Below are 19,340 nucleotides of genomic sequence, written 5' to 3'. Positions count from 1 at the left end.
GAATGCAGGTTGCCTTCTGGTCCTAATTTAATTTAAGGACAATTCTGAATTTAACTTGACCGTTTCGGGACTAATCAATGTTGTGTTGCTTTTGTCACTCGTAGTGACTTGGGCTCAGACCTGGGGGAAGTTGAAAATGTACTTTTATTAACAATTTGATAAACGATTAATTAAAATATGTTTTACATATGATTATTATTATGCTTTATATATAAATCTGTGTCTGTTCTGTGTGAGCTTGCAGTAGAACAAATGTCCCTTTGGTGAAAATAAAGTTGCAGTATATTTTACACTGAATCGTGTGTTTCGTTATTGCTGGCCACAGCTTTGTGCCATTGGAGTGTGTTGTTGAGCCAAATCTTCTGAACTTCTTTTGGTGTTTTCAGTCATACATCAAATCGATTGTTATTTTTTCTGAACAATTAGTTCAACAATTTCCACACATTGGCTCACATTGATGGTCTTCCAAAAGTGTAAAATGGGAGTTTACGTGTGGCCCTTGAACGCAGCACAAGTCCTCGCCTCTTTTGTCGCTGTAAATAGACCCAAATACTCTTTGACATTGGTTTAACGTTAGTTGGCTGCTGCAGACAGCGTGTCAGGTTGCTTATACCCCTGATTTTACATGAAGCACCTGTGTTTCACTTTTATAACGTCGTGCTGCAAACTGTGGAGCAGCGCCGCGTGTTTTTACTCTTGCGGTCCATTTCTTTAATATGTCTGAAACAGTTTAAGACCACCAGCCATAGAAACGTTAAGACATGCGGTGGTCTAAAAACAACCTCCTTACAGTGAAGAAACAGTAAGTTTTCTTTCATTTCCATGCGGACCACCGTGAACTTTGCCTGAAACGGGGAATGGAGAAGTCCCTTCCCGTCGCTCCGCACTCTCTGGCTCTGGTGCTGTCGCGGGTTCGCGGAGAAGATGAAGGAGGCTCCCCACTATCATCATCACCACCATCACCACCACCACTCTCCGTGAAGGTGCAGCATCACTCCGGCTACGAGGTATTCGCGAATTTCAAATCCGTAAACATGCAGCATTTCTGGAACAAGGCGCTGACACACGCGCTGTCTGAGCTCTTCTTCCTCGGCTGGATTGATGAGCATGTGCTGCTGATTCAGGGCAAAGAAGCTCATCTGCAGGTCCTCAGGAACGGGTGGACAAGACGGACCCTCAAAGCCCCTCAGGGCTTCGCCATCACGTGCATTGGTCAGTATGTTAAGTTCATGCTATTGCACTCAACTAAAGTTAAAGTTGCACAGGTAGTCCTTGCATAGGAGTCGTTGTTTTCCACTTGATTTAATTTTGCATGGGAAAAATGTGGCCTTCAGCCTGCAGCATGGCCACAAAACCATGCCGACCAAAGCAGAGTCATCCATCAGTAAAAAAAAAAAAATGAGTAGCACAAATTAGAAGTAAAAGCGAGCGTTTAGAAAGTTTAGTGTTAACAATAAGTAAAGTGTGCAGTGACAATGACATGTAATGACCACAGAGTCTGTCAGAAGAAGACTAGATGACACAAATAAAGTGATTTCAACTTTAAATTGAAACTCTGGTTGGTCATATTAACGTGCCTTGTACCATTCAGCAGTATTTCCATTTACACCGTACACGTCAGTCCAGAGCTGTAGACGTGAGACTTAAGTCACAAACAAAGAGGACATGGACTTGACTGCTCTCAGACTTGACACCCTAAACACTTGAACTAACTTCAGGGTTCAGGTTTCCACAACGTAAAATCCTGGAACAATACAAAAAAACAATAGCTGCACACCTTGAATGTTGTTGAACTGGGGAAGACTAGTTTCAGGTGTTGTGACCATTGCTACTGGAATAAACTGCAAAACAAAGTGAAGTTACAGGCACCAACCTTCTCGAAGAGACTCTGAAGTTCTGAAGCGCAACCTTCAAATGATAATTCGGTGTGCTCAAGTAACAAAGAACTAAACGTGAAAAAGACAACTCTAAAGATTCTTCTTTCGTCTACCAACGTGTCAGAATGTGCTGATTGGTATTAAACCGAATACGACTCTCCTTATTTATGATAGTGAGTGAAAGTACTTTCCCCTGAGCTTTTTATAGATCATCGTAGGGCTGGGCGATATGGCCTAAAAATAAAATCTCCGATTTTTTTACAAAAAATCCGATTCACGATTTAAATCGATTTTTTCCCCCACAAATTTTTGCAGATGACAGAAGCTGTTGAAAACAATTTTTTATTTTATTTTGTGATGATTTTCCCTCGTAGGTTGATAAAAATAAAGTGCAAACAAAACCTGAACATTGTAGAAAGGTGCCTGTAGTATACAAAAAGTATTTGGTCACTCTTTTGTTTGCCTGAATCATTTAAATATAAAATTAAATTAAAGATAACATTAAATGGCATTAAATAGTAGCCTTCCATTGTAAACAACTGTGCAAATGTAACTTTTGACAGTAAGCTTTTCTAACTGAATACACTGATACAAACACAGCATGAAATAAAATGTATGTGACCCTTTACCATTCACATTTTCAAAAGTCCAACATCTGATCTAACATCAACATAACATATTGTGCACAGTAAATAAGTGCATGTAAACAAAATCAAGTGCATTCACAACATAACCAACAGTATTAAACAGTAGTGCATGTTTTTTCTAAATATTTTTTGCCAGGAAGACAGCGTCGCTTGTGCTCCCGCGGTCCTGCTCCCTCCAACACTTCTCCCACTCGGCGGCATGCCTCTGTTTGAGGCTGTTTGTTCTGTGTCAGATGACACGAACCCGAACCATTTCCAGACCACGGAAGACACATTCTTCCCTCTCTTAAGAACGAGAGCTTCACTGCTGGCCGCCATTGTTTTCGTTTGTAAACAATGCGCGCGCACTCAACTACGGGAACCCAACGGGGGGAGGGGTGGGGGCGATTTTCTCGATTTTCAATAAAACACATCGCCTTAAAGCACACATTCGAATTAATCGATTAAATCGATTTATCGCCCAGCCCTAGATCATCGTTTACTCCCTCTGTGAGTCAAGACAGGTTGCATGCAGGTTGTAGCAGATGGGTCAAATGAGTTTGGGTGTTGCTTGTCGTGACAAATCCGAAAACAGTTGTCACCCCAAAATATTGCAGTTCCCTTTAACTCAACAGAGCATTTTAGCCTCTTTCAGCTTATTGTTTTTTTTGCAGCACGCAACCATCATAACAAAGTGATAAACTTTTATCAATCAATCAATCAAAATGTATTTGTATAGCACATTTTAAAATACGGCCAAAGTGCTGCACATACAGTAGAGAACTCATGCAATCAAAAGACTGGATTAATAGCAGTAAGTGACACAAACGTCCTTATGTTGAACAATTATAGCTGTTGTTATTATCGTAATTTAATGACTAAATTGCGTTTTGGGGGAAACCCTGTACTGTATATTGTTGCAACAGTTTATGTAAAGCATCTTTAAAGCTTCTGTGATCAATATTTTTATAAAAACAATGGATTTAATTCGATGAGTATGTGTTGTGTCAAAGGTGTCACGCAGTTGCAGTTCCCCTCATCTCAGCTCATTGTTTAGGTTTAACGGCCTGCAACACGATCTGTTCTCATTAGCAGCGTTTCCAGCAGTTGTGTAACAGTATCTGCCTGTAATTTCACAGACATATTAGATTTAACTCAAACTTTGGGATGAAACAATTTGTCTCAAGTCAGCCTGCAGCACCTACTGCTCCGGCTCAACACTGACCAGACTCTCCATTGTTCCGATTGAACGGTTGATTTTAGTGTGTATTGTCCGTTCAAACACTTCAGCTCCTTTCATGTTATCAAGTGTCTACATTGAGCTGCTAGACATTGTTTGTATTGACTGAAAAAGGTACGTTATAGTCCAAGAGGTAAATCTTAAAGACGCTTATTTTCCGAGTCCGTCTGTCACAGGAAGTGACGCAGCTTCACTGACACCACTGGAGCAAACACAGATAAGCTGTGGAATGTTTGTCTTATAGCTAATAACTCACCAGACTCTATAATGCCACAACCAACACACCCACGGCCCACGACCCAATAAACCCACGGCCTATCGGATAATTAACTTGGAACGGGACCAAACGGTGAAAAGTCATTTCGTTGTGTAGTTGCGCTGCATGCAACGGGGAAGTGGCCACCACATTACCGGTCATCAGAATCAATCTTTAGTTTAATAGTAAGCTCATTTGAATTCAAGCAAGAGTCACATTTCAACCATCTGGCCTCTTTGAGATCACCTAAAAGAACTCTAGCATGCAACAATGTTTATTTTTTATGTCTATGAGTGATGATAATAGTATACAGATTAAAAAAAACGGCTGCAGTGTTGATTTTCTAGTATGGGCTGCAAGTTGCTGCGTGACTCATTTGACTTTACGAGACAAGTTCAGACAAATGATGCTGTTCATTAGCTGAGTGTAGATGGTCAGCATTTGGAATAGTGTATGCTTGCAAAATCATGCAACGATGTCATTTATTAACAAGATTTTGGACACTTGAATGCATCTGAAAAGTTTCTTGTCTGTAGGATAAAAACTAACAGACAGGCTGGAGGGAAACAGGAATGGATTAAAATCTCCATTATTTAAGAAATAAATCGAATAAATCAAATTTTCTTTATGGCTGAAGTCTTACAGCTGTTGTGAAATGCTATTTTGATGTGGGATAAACGTATACAGTTGTGCACATTACTCACATACGAGTGCTACATGTTTATATGATGCAGATTATCCACCAAACTGCCCGCGAGTGTTTGATTAGAGCCGAAAAGTAGCTGGATTACAACATTTAGACTAAAGTTGTGGATTTTCAGCTGTGTGGAAACAAAGTGGTTTTTAATACCGACAATTCAATCTGATTAACCGAGGGACTTTGTATCCGTTAGCAGGAAACAAACAGTGGACTGGGAGGAGTGCGTGCGCTCTTAAGGAAGGAAAAGTGGAGCATTTGTGCAGGAAAGCACCGACTACGGCACCGCATTCCCTGCTGTAGCAGAGGTCTCCTCTGGAAGGAAAGGGAGGGACCCAGTGGAGAATTTGGGGGAAATGTTCAACGCTGCGGAGAGATTTGTTACCGTATATCTTAATGTCAGATGTGTTATGTAGGCTGCGGGCTGTGGTGAAACGTCTTTTGTCTCTTTGTTCGGTGTCTGGCCTTAAGAGCTTACTGCGAAAAAGACGTGTGTTGTCCTACATGTTCCACTGGAGGGCAGACCACCGGCAAAAATGGTCCCGTTTGCAAGGAAGTTGGATGGATTTGTAGCAGGCCACAAATCCTTTAAAGCTCAGAACTAGTGTGTTGTACAGCAGGATAGTACTATCAATGCGACATCTGTGTTGGATTTATCCTGCGTGCAGTGTTACATTTACAGCAATGACATTCTATTGATCATTTATTGGTAACGCATGCCTTCAGACAAATCCAGTCTTGCGATGAGTTGATGTACTTCACCTAAAAGACATTCAACACACAGCTGGAACAACCTTTAATGAGATTCCAATACCGTGTAACATTGTTAGCGACGGCTCTATGGATGTTACAATCCACTGACTTTTCATTTAACACCATCATCGGGACACAATTCACATTTTTTTCTCATACTTTTCACCATACACCTGCTAAAAGTAACCAACTCAGCTGCACTTTGTGTTCAGTACTTATTGGCGACTGTTAACATGCGAAAAACGGTCAACATGGCAAACATACCTGTTAAACATCAAAGTGCTATGTTAACACGCTTACAATAATGCTACACGTTAATAACATGCATTAGCTAAATGCCTATTGAGCTAACTTAAGTCTGTTTTTGATACATTTTCTGATATTTCCTCAATTACATCTTTTTGTCAGCAAGATGTAAGAAAATAGTGAAAAATCTCCATTGTAGTTCTTCAAATGTTTTTCTATATTCACCCCGAAAAAGTATTAGATCCTCACATATGACCAGTGGATGTTTTAGGCATTGTCGCTTGAACAATTAATCAGTTAACAAAGACGAACAAAGTAATCGATTAATCGTCCCGACTCATCGCTTCACATTTGGAGTGATTCGGACATTTTATAGGATATCTTGTCGTCACTGTGGATACGTGGCCTCATAGAATGCCTTCTTATTATCAGGACATCTTGCCATTTATTTCTCGCAGCCAGTGTAATAGTTGTTGTCAGACAATTGTTGGAAGGACCTGAATGTGTCGAGCAGCAATGCCGGAGTATTTTACGTCTGTGTGGCGTCTGTCTGCTTCTATCTGGAGTAACTGGCTCTTTAAGGGAACAGCACTCAAAAAGGTAACAGCTATGAGATCATCGGCTTGCGTCGTCATGGCAACAAAGGCTGTTGCAGTACTACTGAGAAATAAAATGGCTGGCGTGGCGTCGCTCTCCCTCCTCCTCCTCCTCCTCACTCCTCCTTCCCTTCCTCTCCTCTTTCTCTTTGGTATCAGTGAACTGGAGCAGATTGGTTGTGACACCGCCACCCCCCCCCTCCTCCTCCTCCTCCTCCTCCTCCACCCGTGGCCCGTCCTGCCCTCTCACTTTGCTCCTTATTCTGTCCCTCCAACTGTCCATTCACACTCCACACATGTGAGTCAGCAGAGGTCTGCAGCTAGCAGGAGCTGCCACTCTGGATGTGATTAAGGGGATGCTTTGGGGTTTTTCTTTTTCACTGACAGCTCCGCACGGTATTAAGTTACTGAATCAACCGGTGGAAAGCACTGATCACGCACACACACAAAATCAGGACGCTGTAAAATGGTTCCCTTTGGTTGTGGCCCTGTCAAGTCTTTAGCTTCAGGTGAGACACAAAAAGAGGACGGATGGTGGTTTAAGGGGCCCCTCATCTTTCAAGAGCAGAGGGTGAGGGAACACGAGAGAAAGGAGGGTGAGGATGGAAATTCAGCCAAAGATTCAGAGGCTGAGCTATTCCCCGGACAACATCTGAGGGCTGAACATATATATATTTATTTTGTTCCTGTGTGTGTTTTTCGAGCTGTTGATATTTGCTCTCCTCTCTGCCGTATGCATGTCCTCAATCTCTCTCTCTCTCTCTCTCTCTCTCTCTCTCTCTCTCTCTCTCTTGCATCCTCTCCTCCCCTCCCCTCAGCCTCAATCACCCAGACAGACGCATGCATACTCACGCAGAATCGCGCGCAGCAGGCGGATGCGCGCATACACACTTTCTCACACACACACACACACACACACACACATACTCACACACCCTTCCTGGAGGTGCTGGGAGCAGCTGCAGCATTAGCGTTGAAAGAGATTTGCCGTTGACTGGAGTTTGCATCCCCCCCTGTTAATGAATGGATGCTACGGCGATAGAATCGGGAGCTTCTTCCGTTGGATTGCGGGAAACGGTGGATTTCTATTCTTGAAATTTTATTTATTTATTTCTATGCTCTCCATTTGTTTCTCCCCACCCTCTCCTGGTGTGCTGTTGTCGAAAGGACGATGGGGTCTTGTGCTTGATCGGATAAAGATGGAGGTGAACGTGGCGTCTCCGGTGCTTTGCATACTGTTGAGGTTTCACTGCCCATTAGGGTGAATGGAGCTTTTATTTTATTTTTTTAAGTGGGCTCTTTTGTGTTCCGGGGATCGGCCGAGCACTCCTGTGGTGAATTGAGCTGTTGTCGAAGACTGGGCCTCTTAAGCTTTGAACATTTGACCATCCATCTATCCCCTCCTTTCTTGCCCTGTTACAGACTACTCAAAAGGAACAAGCGGATCCCAAAACCTCCACTGAAATCTCTCCACACCGTCCTCCTTGCTTCCAATGCCCCATTTCCCTCATCTCTACCCCTGCCCCCCCCACCTCTCTCCCGCTCCCTCCTCCCACATCAGAGCGGCTACGTAATGTGCCTCCCTACGCATGCAAATGGGGATGCTACAAATGGTGGCTGGGACTGATGCCGATGAAAGGGTGATGCCTCGCGCAATCACCTGCACCTTAGCCGCTGCTGCCATCGCTCCGGATCAGCCTGGGAGAGCCCAGCAGCCTATGACAAGCACCCACAGTGCGAACACGGTCGTTTGTAGCTTGCTCGTGGATGTAAATGAGACGTGTGTATGTGTGTGAAGGCGCACACTGGTTCCTGCCATGTCTGGTGTGTGATCGCTCTAGCGGGACGTTCTTACTGATGCGGGGGAGGCACTGAGCCTGAGGTTGGTCGACCTCCCCCTGCACACACCCCCCTCCCCCCTTCCCTCCCCTTCCCCCTTCTCCCACCCCCCTCCCTCCACCTTATCCCATCCCCCGGGGGGTGAAGGCCACCTGGTAAAGGGGTCACGATGAAGAAGAACCGCAGCAGCAATCTGCGGCGGCCCTGGCCCAGCTCGGAGCATACCGAGCGCCCGCTGGAGCACAATCTCTCCCGTGGTGAGAAAGACATCCGTGTGCAGAAGCAGCATCTTCCTCCCCCTCCTGCTCCTCATTTCTCTCCGTCCCCACCGAGTTATCGTGCGCCAGGTGAGTCTTTGACACTCCCACCAACTGAGGCTCCACCCTCTCGCTACGCAGAGCAAAGACAGTTTGATTTGGGGGCAAAAGGCAGAGTTGGAAATGGACTAAAATGTTCTATCAAGTAGGAAATGATGGCAACTTCATTACTTGTAATGTCTAATGTATCAAGTGAGGTCAAACTGAAATAGAGAAGAAATACTTTGGATACTGGACACTCATTTGGCTTATTTTAAAATTCAAAACTGTATTTCTGTGGGTCCAAATAACCATTTTACTTCCTGACATATTATTCCCATATCCTTCATATTTACTGACCTATGTTTCGTCACCTATAAATTTTGTATACCGTCAAAAAACTTCAGTCATTGTACATCAGGGGCATCACCCCTTGTGCCAAATTTAGTGTCAGGTTCATATTTTGTGTCATAAACTAATATCTTTACCGAGAGAATCTTATCGGTTCTGTCCCTTTTTATTATAGATATGTCACATATCTGTCTGCCGTCTTTGTTGCTTCATTGTAAGATGTGGAATAAATACGACAACTCATTCCCACACTACACAAGCACAGGACGGGGATCCAGCTGTCCTCATGTTGACTAAAAGGAGCAAAGCCTCGTAAAGCCACATGAAGCTTAAGGGGCTGAGATACTAAGCAGAGATAACGTCATCGTGTTGCTTCACTGACCGTTCCGTTGAGTGTGGCGAGGAGGCAGGGCCCTGCACACATTTCAGCTCAGGTAAAAGAAGTGGAGCGAGTAAAATGATCACAACACTTAAAACGGCGATCAATGAGGCGGCATTAATTCGTCTGTTTATCCGTCCACGTCGGAAGACATAATGTAAGGTTAAAAATCAAAGACGGAGGCTTCGGTAGTATATTTTCTCATTTGAACCCTTTATCGATCACCAGGTTTAGGTCAGAGGGCAGGGTCAGCGACAGCAAAGGTGCTGCAGCGATGGATTCAGTGTGCTGCTTGACAGCCTTTAAGCAGGGCAGATGTTTGCTCTCAGAGGGACTTGAAGCCGGGCGGTCTGGTTGTAGGATGATCTCACTACTCACTCCTGCTGACGGCAAAGCCAGCTTAATTCAACAAAGGCTACAGAGAACGTCTGTGTGTAAGCCGCTCAAATCAAAATGTGCTGGGTTTGATTGTGTAAGCACCCTTTACCCGTGCGTGAGATCATGTGAAATGAATTGCGACGTTTGCGAAGACTCAGGTGATCTCACGCTACGGCCGCTGCAGCAGCAGCAGCTGCTTCGTTATGCTAACCTACGAGGGGCTAAAGGAAGCACAGAGAGGAGGGGTGGAGCTGTTCGAAGGCAGCATGCAAACTGCTGCTGTTTGACCATTACATCATAGCTTCACACGCTGCGCCTGCTGTTCATTCATGATCTAACAGTTGCGCCTCCTCCTCCTCCTCCTCCTCCTCCTGCAGGTGACGTGTCTCCGATCAGCATGTCACCTATCAGCCAGTCACAGTTCATCCCGCTGGGGGAGATCTTGTGCCTGGCCATCTCTGCTATGAACTCTGCCCACAAGCCGGTTAACCAGGAGGCTCTGGTGGAGCACCTCACTGCCAGCTTCCCAGGTACGCTCCTCTGACCTTCTTAAAAAAATATAGAACCGCACAAAGCATGCAGAAACGGATTTTTTAATACATATACATCTGTGCATGTGTCATATCTGGTTTATTATCTCCTGATTTGTTTTTTATTAAAATCAATTTCATTTTATCCACGCCAGATTCAAAGAGCAAAGTAATGGTATGTATATATATATATATGTATATATATATATATATATATATATATATATATATATATATATATATATACACATATATAAAGGCATTAAACATCTATTGATCTCACCTCAAGGCTCTGACGCATTTCAGTGATTGATTGATTATTGAGATATTTCATCCTGTAAAATCTTGCAAGCAACATCAATGTTTCAACGGGGATAGGTATGAAACAATTAGTCAAGTAAGCAATCAATAAATCTGCCCATATTTTAATAATCGACTTATTTGAAGTCATTTTTCAAGCAGCTTTTCAGATGTGAGGATTTGCTGCTTTTCTCTACTATATGTGTAAACAGAATACCTTTGGAATTTGGACTTCTGTGTCGGCAAAATAATACATTTGAAGATGTCCTGTTGAGGAAAGCTAGCGGACATTTTTCACTATTTTCCTACATTTTATTTTTTAAAAAAGACATGCAGCCCGAAACCTGAATAATAAATACAGGTCTCAAATGTAGAAAAACACTTCAGCTCCCAGTGCCATTCTCCTCTTCGTTTTCTCTACTCATATTCGGTGTTCGGTTTTATTCACAAGCGATATAATACACATTTATTTATTGGACTTTGTCTATGAACACATTATGTTGTTAGAGTGATTTGAAGAACCTCAACCAGACCAGTATTCATTTTTAAATATTAATTCAGTGACATCATGGAAGTAGCACATTTCCTCTTATTATAAATAAAAAATCTAATCATCATATTATTATTATCTCTCCATGAAGGCATAGTTAATATTATTTGAAGTGGGGTTGCATGAGGTACTTATCCATGGTCAGTGTGTTATCTACAGTAGACGGCGGTCGTCCCGCACGGGAGCAAACCAATACACTGCTGTGGACGGGGGCAGCAGCAACACAAATTTAACAACCCAAAAGAAAGGCCCACTTTAAAAACTTTAAAATTAATGAATATTTGTTAATGTAAATGCTGTGTTTAGAATATTATCTCAGCTTTATCTTGCTGTCAGACAGCCCTGTTTGATGGGAAATTGAACTTCAAAATCACGAGACTCTGTTGACAAAAACAGGCTCGATAAATTTCCCTTTCAGTTCAGTTCCCCGTCTGAAAATATTCTAAATATAGCATACACTTCAGCTGAGGTTGTTCTATTAGGTAGGCCTTTCTTTTAAGAAGTTAAAATGTGTTTTAGCAGTACATTGCTCTGCTCCCGTGCTGCTACTCTTGTCTGCTTCTTCAAACTTCAGCCGTGCTGACCACCATCTGCTGTAGGTAATAGGCCGACTATGGATGAATACCTCATACAACCCCACTGCAAAAAAATTCAAACTATCTTTTGGCAAATTCTAAAAGCACAAAACAAAGATTTCCCAGGTTTAAAAAAAATACTGTGATCTGTTTTATACTGACTCCAAATTGTTGCCTCGTTCCAATGGGTTAATGGGTTGAATATATGTAATGTTTTAAAATTATAGTTATTTACTTCACTAAAATGTATAAAAAAAATGAAATCCTAAAATCTATCCAAACACTATGTTTAAAAGCACAGCTTTTACCACTGTGTAACCGAGTTGTCGGTCAAATTTGGGAATGGGAAGCATGTCCCTCAAATTTATCTCTATTTCGATATGACGCCTCAGTGAAAAGGAGTCGATCTTATCGGTTGCGTCATTGCTGTGAAAAAACACACAGGGGTGATGTAATGTCAGGCAACACAAGACCGTGCTAGACAAAGGTAATGAATGATGTTGAAAATTGACGACTTGTAATGTCGATTTGGTCATTTATACAAGCTAAGCTCTTGCGGTGACTGATTAAAATATCCTCAGGAGTCCTCTAGGAATGAGTGTTAAGTTTATTCAGTTTGTTTTTAGACATTCAATCTTAGATCGTGGCATCAGTTTCATAGTATACAAGTCACGGACATTACTTAAGATGTCTGGGGATTTGTGTGAGCTGTGGTAATTGTCAATTTTAGAAAAATCTGGTTCGTTAACAAATTATAAAAAATAAAAATGTAAAACTCACCTACAGGTTTTTAAAGAGATGCAGAAAATACCTGCAAGCATTTTTATAATTTTCTAGAGAATTAAAAACATGACATTTTTATTGTTATTAATTGAATTGTTTGTTTAAAAATATAAGGAAACATTCAAACAATGAATAGCTGTTAAAACTCTGATGAATAAATGAACAGACACAATGGTAGGTACCACCATTGTGTCTGTTCATTTATTCATTCATTCATGTGCTGCCAAGCTAAATTCAAACCAATGCAAGTTTAGCTTAACTTCTAGTGAGATCATAATGTTTCCAAACATGAATATGAATATGTCAAGCTTAGTTTTAGAGACATGTGGCACAATACATCTACAATATATCTCTGAGATGGTGCATCCATGAAAAACGAGGCGACTTTGGTTTGAAAATGTCACTCCACATGAACATTATATAAAACGTGAAAGACATTCTTTTAATAAGAAGATGCAGAATATTCAATTTTATTTATTAAGATGAGGAATTTATGGGAAACAATTCAATGTAGTTGGATCTTCAAAAAATGTCTTAATTATTTGCCTTTTTTTAAAGTTCTGAAACAAATGAACACTCATGATCCTCACGCGGTCCCATCTTAACACATGCATTGGGTGACTGAAATATCATGGAAGTTCCACATTTTTTCTTCATCTATAATCTTTTAATTTTGATTATTTAACCGTCTCCAAATGGTCTCTATGCTCAGAAACATTATTCAAAATGTCCTGTGTTTGAACAAATTTATTGTACATGCAAAATGTATCTGAAATGTATTTGTGCTTCTGATCCGTGTCTCCTGCAGGCGTGCCTACACCCAGCTCAGAGGTTCTGCGACATACCCTGAACATGCTGGTGCGAGAGAGGAAGATCTACCCAACTCCAGAGGGCTACTTCATTGTCACCCCCCAGACCTACTTTATTACTCCTTCCCTCATCAGAACCAACAACAAGTGGTATCACCTGGATGATCGGCTGCAAGAGCGCCAAACGCAACCGTCGCAGCAGCAGCAACAGCAATGCACTTCGCCTCAGTCTGGCAACGTAACACCATCTACACCTGGCTGCCTGAGAGAGAGGCCTCCTCGCAAGAATCACAGTGACTCATACAACTCCTATCGCGAAGACTCGTCCAGACTTCACAGTAGTAAGTCACCAAAGGAGCACAGGGGAGATTCTTATCAAAGTAAGCCCCCCAAGGATCACAATGGTGTGGAACCTCCACCAAGCACGGCAACCAAGGAGCACCGAGGAGAACCTCCGTCGTACCCTTATCCCCCTCTTCCCACTTCCCCTCCTGCACAGCAACCGCCGCCTCAAGAGCCCGCTGATAAGAGCAAAAGCATCACTTCTTTCCCTTATAAAAGTGACACTCTGACCAAAAAGAAAGAAGGAAGTGGAGGCGGTGGAAGCAGCGAGAAGCAATCCAAAAGGTTCGGCCTCAGGCTCTTCAGGCTGAGTTTCAAGAAGGACAAAATGCGACAGCTGGCCACCTTCTCAGGCCAGTTCCCCCCAGAGGAGTGGCCTCTTCGTGACGAGGAGGTGCCAACCACGGCCATTCCCCGCGAGGTGGAGATGGAGATAATCCGCCGAATCAACCCTGACCTATCGGTGGAGAATGTGGCAAGGCACACGGCTGTGATGAAGAGGCTGGAGGAGGAGCGTACGCAAAAGAACAAGGCGGGCTCCTCAGCCCAGCACAGTGCACGGAGCAGGAGGGGGAGGGGCCACAGGAGGGCCCTACATGGGAAGTCCCGCTCACACAGCAAGCCCCGAACCTCCAGGGGAGACCCGTCTGAGGGTTCGAACTGGGACCTTTTGTTCATGGAAAGGGATTTCCGCTTCTTTAGCCACTCGTTAGTTCGCTCGCCTCGGGAGGCCATGTACACCGTGGAGCGCAGACGAAGTGGAGGCGCAACGTACCTGGTCCATAGCAACCCCAACATTACCGAATCGTACTGCCCGGTTACTCCCGAGTGGGACGTGTCTGGGGAGCTCGCCAAGAGACGGACGGAGATGCCCTTCCCAGAGCCGTCGCGCGGGACGTGCCAGTCAAGAGTGCAAAGAAGTCACAGTCACAATCAGGACAGGAAGTCGCGTCACGATAGGTCAGATCAAGCTAAGGAACGCTCTCGGTCCATGGACAACTCCCTCAAGGGCCCGATACTGGGGGTGCCAGAAGACTTTGACCCCACTCTGGAGGAGCGTAGTCATTACTACACTGATGACGGCACCCTGCGCGCCACGCAGAAGTCCTCCCACTACTCAAGGATCATGTTGTCTGCTGCTAAGTTCCACTCTGATTTTAATGTGCCTGATTTGGGGAAAGGGAGTTTGGACGAGTCAAGGATCCGGAGTACGATGGAGAGGAACAAAAGCAGAGACAGCTTGCCATCGTACAATGAGCTAATGGGACTTTCTCCTAAGCCCTCAGCAGATGAGTACTTCCAGTGCAATACGTCAAATGAAACAATCCTAACTGCCCCTTCGCCTCAGGCAAAATCAGAATATGACACATTAACCTCATCAGGGGGACTCCGAAAGGGCTCTCCGGCTGACCGCCAAACGCCTCACCTCACCTCTCCTCACACGATGGAGTACAAAGAGGACTTGTCGGGAGCAAAGGGACAGAACGGCTCAGTGCGACTGACGCCAAGCCAGACGCCCGAGCCGGTGCAAAATGCCCGTTTGACGCCACACCAACACAATGTAGATCCGGGAGGGGGAGGAGGCAGTATGGTGATCAAGAGGAAGGAGATCTTCAGCAAGGACACTTTGTTCAAACCTCCACACAATGCCTTGTCCACAGGCTACGTGGACAGCAGCTACACCAAGTCCGGCACATTGCGGAAAGCCTCACATGCCAAACCAACAGAGGCCCTAGACAATCCTGAGCCCCAGCAGCCTTCCAATTCAGCCACTTCCTCAGCGTCACCGGCAGTTCTACAGAGCTGCTTAGAGCCAACAGTCCCCTCCGCCTCCTTTGACTATTATAATGTATCAGATGATGAGGAAGAGGAAGAGGCAGAGGATGACTCGCACAAAGAGTTGGCGACAGCAGAGGACAAGGACCATGGGGAAGTGGGCGGTAATGGCGGAGGCAGTGGTGGTGGCGGTGGTGGTGGGGAGGGAACCATGCAGTGGTTACTGGAGCGGCAGAAGGACCATGATCTGCAGCGGAAACTGGAGACCAATCTGACCTTACTCAGCCCCAAGGAGACGGAGAACAGCAGCAGCCAGAAGTCAGCCCACTCTGCCCGTTTGGACAGCATGGACAGCAGCAGTGTCACGGTGGACAGTGGATTCAACTCCCCCAGGTATGTGCTCAAATGAACAGTCGTGAATGTACCATCGTCTGACACCATTTTCTTTACAGTTTGCTCTTAAAATGTTAAGTCTGAGCGGGGGAGGTAAAAATGAAGAAGAACACAAACATCTGGATTGCTGTCAAACTGGATGTAGATTGAACTATAGAGGTTTATGCATTTACAAACAAATTCAGGTCTTTACATCTACACACCACTTTATTGGGTACACCTGTTGAATATAATTGAATCCAATACAATCTATCAGAAGCTCATGTTTTTGGTGAAAGGATACATTTGATATGTTCATTGTTGAGGTTACACCACATTGTACAGGTGGACCTAAAAAAGTGGACGCTGAGTGTATATAATATAAATTCTATATTTATGTTATATTTTTTGGGCTAGTTTAAGAGCAGCTCTCCGTGATGTGTCCCAATGCTGCTATTTAAAACCGTGTGAAGGACCAGTTTCCTACTTTAACAAACAGTCTCGTAACATTTGTTGCTCGTTGTTGTGAAATCCAGCTAAAACAGAACAAATTGTTTTCGATAAGAAGTGTTCAGTGTTGTCATTCGCACACTTCATTAGTTTCGACCCTGAACTTTGCTGTGGGGTTAGCTGACATGTGTAGAGCACGTACTGACCTATTCTTTTATTACAAATGTCAAAATATGCACAAAAAAAACACCATAACCACTTTCATGCTGAACAATAAATACCTCTTTGGTTTACCAATCATTTATTAATTATATTAATTCTGCTGGTTGGTGTATGGATAACTGGAATCATATTTACTTGCATCACACAGCTGTGACACTGCAGTGTCTTTGTTTTATTTCCTTCATCTTGATGGCAACAAATGGCTTACCAACTTCAGATGACAGACACAGTTTTTTGTTATGTACTGAAAAAACTGCTGAATTTATGATCCATAAAATGCATCAACATGAAATGAATTGTTGAAGCTTCATACCAACATCTGCAAACATCTGTTTATCAGACGTACCAGCTAGCTGCTCCTTGAGTAAAACACAAACTCACTGCTGCCGTTTAACATTGGTGAATCACTTGTAAACCATTTAAAAACACGATCAACCAGTTGCCAGAGAGATAACTCCACCAGTTGAATACTGCACTTCCAGAAAGTTGTTGGGCAGATTTAATAAAAAGAAAAGTCAAATCAAAGCAGCAGAGGCAGAGGTATCCTGACTTATATTGCCTAGTTTGGATTAAGCTCGCAATACGCTGAATGAGACACTTCCCACAATGCAACTAAATAGCGTCTTGTCCTTAGACTCTCCTTTTTGTAACACAAGATTTCTGTCAAATTCTCAGTTGGAGTTGAGGGAAAATAACCCTGATGACATCATCTGGGTTTTAGAACGCCTCCATCAGAGCCACAGAAGACATGATACAGGCTTTCCACCGGCTAATCTTCATGTGGAAAATTAATAGAATTAATTGTAGACAATGACACATATGTAAGCTCCTAAGAAAGATTACTCTTCAAAGATAAATATTGGGCTAAAATATATTTAATATGAGGAATAAATAATGTATATAATTTGGAATTTACACAACATGAAGCATGTGCTGAATAGAAATATGATTTAATTAATGATCAACTTCATATGGTTATGCCTTCTACTCAGACTTTATTACATTTGATTTTTTAGGTTTTTTCCTGGATGAATGACTGAAAACTTTTGGGATTATAATGGGAGGAAACCTGCAAAATCTACTGCAAATTGCTTCCATTTATTTCACTGATATTCTTCTTTCTGGCCAAGCACACCTTCTGAGATACACAATGTGAGATTTGTGGTGCGTTTTGAAAGCAAACACTTGACTTCTTGTTGTCTCTTGTGCAGAACGCGTGAGAGCCTTGCATCCAACACATCCAGCATCGTGGAAAGCAATAGACGGCAGAATCCAGCGCTGAGCCCCGGCCACATCGGACTGCCATTCAGCTTTCGCGCCATCCCAGAACCCCCCACCACACAGCCTGAGAAACTCCAGAAGTCATCGAACTGCCTGGCCTCCATCACCAGCGTCTGACAGGCAGCACAGACCGAGACCATGAAAGGTGGTGGTGGAGGAGGAAGTGAGGTGTTTCACCATTTTGACCCTCACTTTCCTCAACCAATACACACAAACACACACACACATCTTCAGACTCCTGAGAATCCATTTACTGGGACTGTTATATAAACAGGCATGGCTTCAAGAGACTGTTCCCACAGCTTCAAGAACTTTACTGCAAAAAAGAGAAGAAAAACTACAGAATATCAAGACCAACGTAGGTGAAGAAACCTACCTGAAGTACTTTGATTTTTGGTGACATGGACTCTAGTTTGGCTTATATCAAGATTATTGACTATTGGTATTGGAAAGTAGTAGACTATAGGATTCAAGTTACATTTGGAAATATCAAAAAAAAACTTTTTATATTACTTAACAATACATGTCCAATTAAATGTTCTCCTTCCTGAAATAGCGTCAAGTTCTTCAGGACAATTCAATGTCAGCACAATGTCGAGACAATAAAAGTTGATCCTGAGAACAACGAATGAAAGATATAAAAACATAAATCAGCTCAGATTTGTGTACCGCAATGCAAATGATGTATGTATACTCGATACTTTTGATATCCTAATTATTATAATGGTGGTATTAAAGATGCTATGTGACCAAAAATGATGTCTGGACAAAATGAGCTGCACCCCAACACACGCACATGTACATCCCAGATACCTCACCAAAACAATATAATAATAACAATAAAATGTATTTATAGAGCGCTTTTCACAGACAAAGAAATCACAAAGTGCTTCAACAGAGCAGAAATTTAAAAGCATAAAAAAAAAATAATGTGACTCTAGGGTCAATAAATTTCATACACAGAGAAATGAATAAATAAATAAAAAATTAAAACATATTTAAGAGCAGGTCTAGGACATGGGTTTTTACTCAAACGCCAGCCTAAAAAATCCAGCCTAACAATCCCACCGAGAGGTTCATTCAGCGTCTGATCTGGAGCTTTTGATACCATCACATGATCTTCCTCTGTAGATCGAGTTCGCCAAGTTATCAGAAAAATGTGTAGTCCATATTTAAGCGTAATAGTTGAGATACAAAATATGCATAAAAAAAAGAAAAGGCATAAACTGACTTCTTTCAGCTTCTCAAATGTGAATATTTTCAACTTTTCTTACTCATCTATGATAGTAAACTGATCAGACAAAACAAGACACTCTGCACATCACCATGCACTTTGGAAACTTGAGCATATAGACCATATGATTAATGGAGAATGTAATCAGTAGATTCATTAAGAATTGTAGGCAGAATGATGACAATTTGTGACTTCAGTTGCTACTACTGCCGTCGATTCAGCAGTTGTGGTTGTGAACTGACACCGGCTCTATCCGTGTATTCTCTATAATAATAGATAATCTATAATAAGAAACAATAAACTGTTGTTTCTAGAAAATAATCATTTCAGATCTGAAATGATTAGTTTATTGATCAGCAACTATTTTGATAATCAGGAGATTGTTGTGTCATTTTTAAAGCAACAATTACACGCATTGCATAGTTCCAGCTTCTGAAATGTGCACATTTGCTGCTTTTCTTTGTCTTGTAAGTAAACTGAACACTTTTGCCTTTTTTAACTTACAAAGAAAGATATCTGAATATGTAACCTTAGGCTGAGGGGAATTGTGATTGGTATTTTCACTATTCTCTTATAGGTTGT

At 42.6% G+C, this 19,340-nt stretch overlaps 1 protein-coding gene across 2 annotated transcripts; it reads left to right on the top strand.

The window, feature by feature from the left end:
* Positions 1 to 857: 857 nt before the first annotated feature.
* On the top strand, positions 858 to 17,697 carry stox2a (storkhead box 2a; the record flags this gene model as incomplete). Of its 2 annotated transcripts, none has more annotated exons than XM_079278696.1 (4): positions 858 to 1,212; positions 9,912 to 10,064; positions 13,081 to 15,592; positions 17,455 to 17,697. In XM_079278696.1, 4 exons carry the CDS (start codon positions 858 to 860, stop codon positions 17,639 to 17,641), a joined length of 3,207 nt encoding a protein of 1,068 aa, XP_079134822.1. In that variant the 3' UTR covers positions 17,642 to 17,697. The 2 variants fall into 2 exon arrangements, with proteins under 2 accessions (XP_079134822.1, XP_079134823.1); XM_079278697.1 differs by lacking the exon at positions 858 to 1,212 and adding an exon at positions 8,300 to 8,477.
* Positions 17,698 to 19,340: the final 1,643 nt, after the last annotated feature.

The sequence above is a fragment of the Melanostigma gelatinosum genome (assembly GCF_949748355.1).
Source record: "Melanostigma gelatinosum genome assembly, chromosome: 11".
Lineage (NCBI taxonomy): Eukaryota > Metazoa > Chordata > Actinopteri > Perciformes > Zoarcidae > Melanostigma > Melanostigma gelatinosum.
The sequence above is the reverse complement of the archived record's forward strand: the minus strand, read 5'-3'. Positions and strand labels throughout refer to the sequence as shown.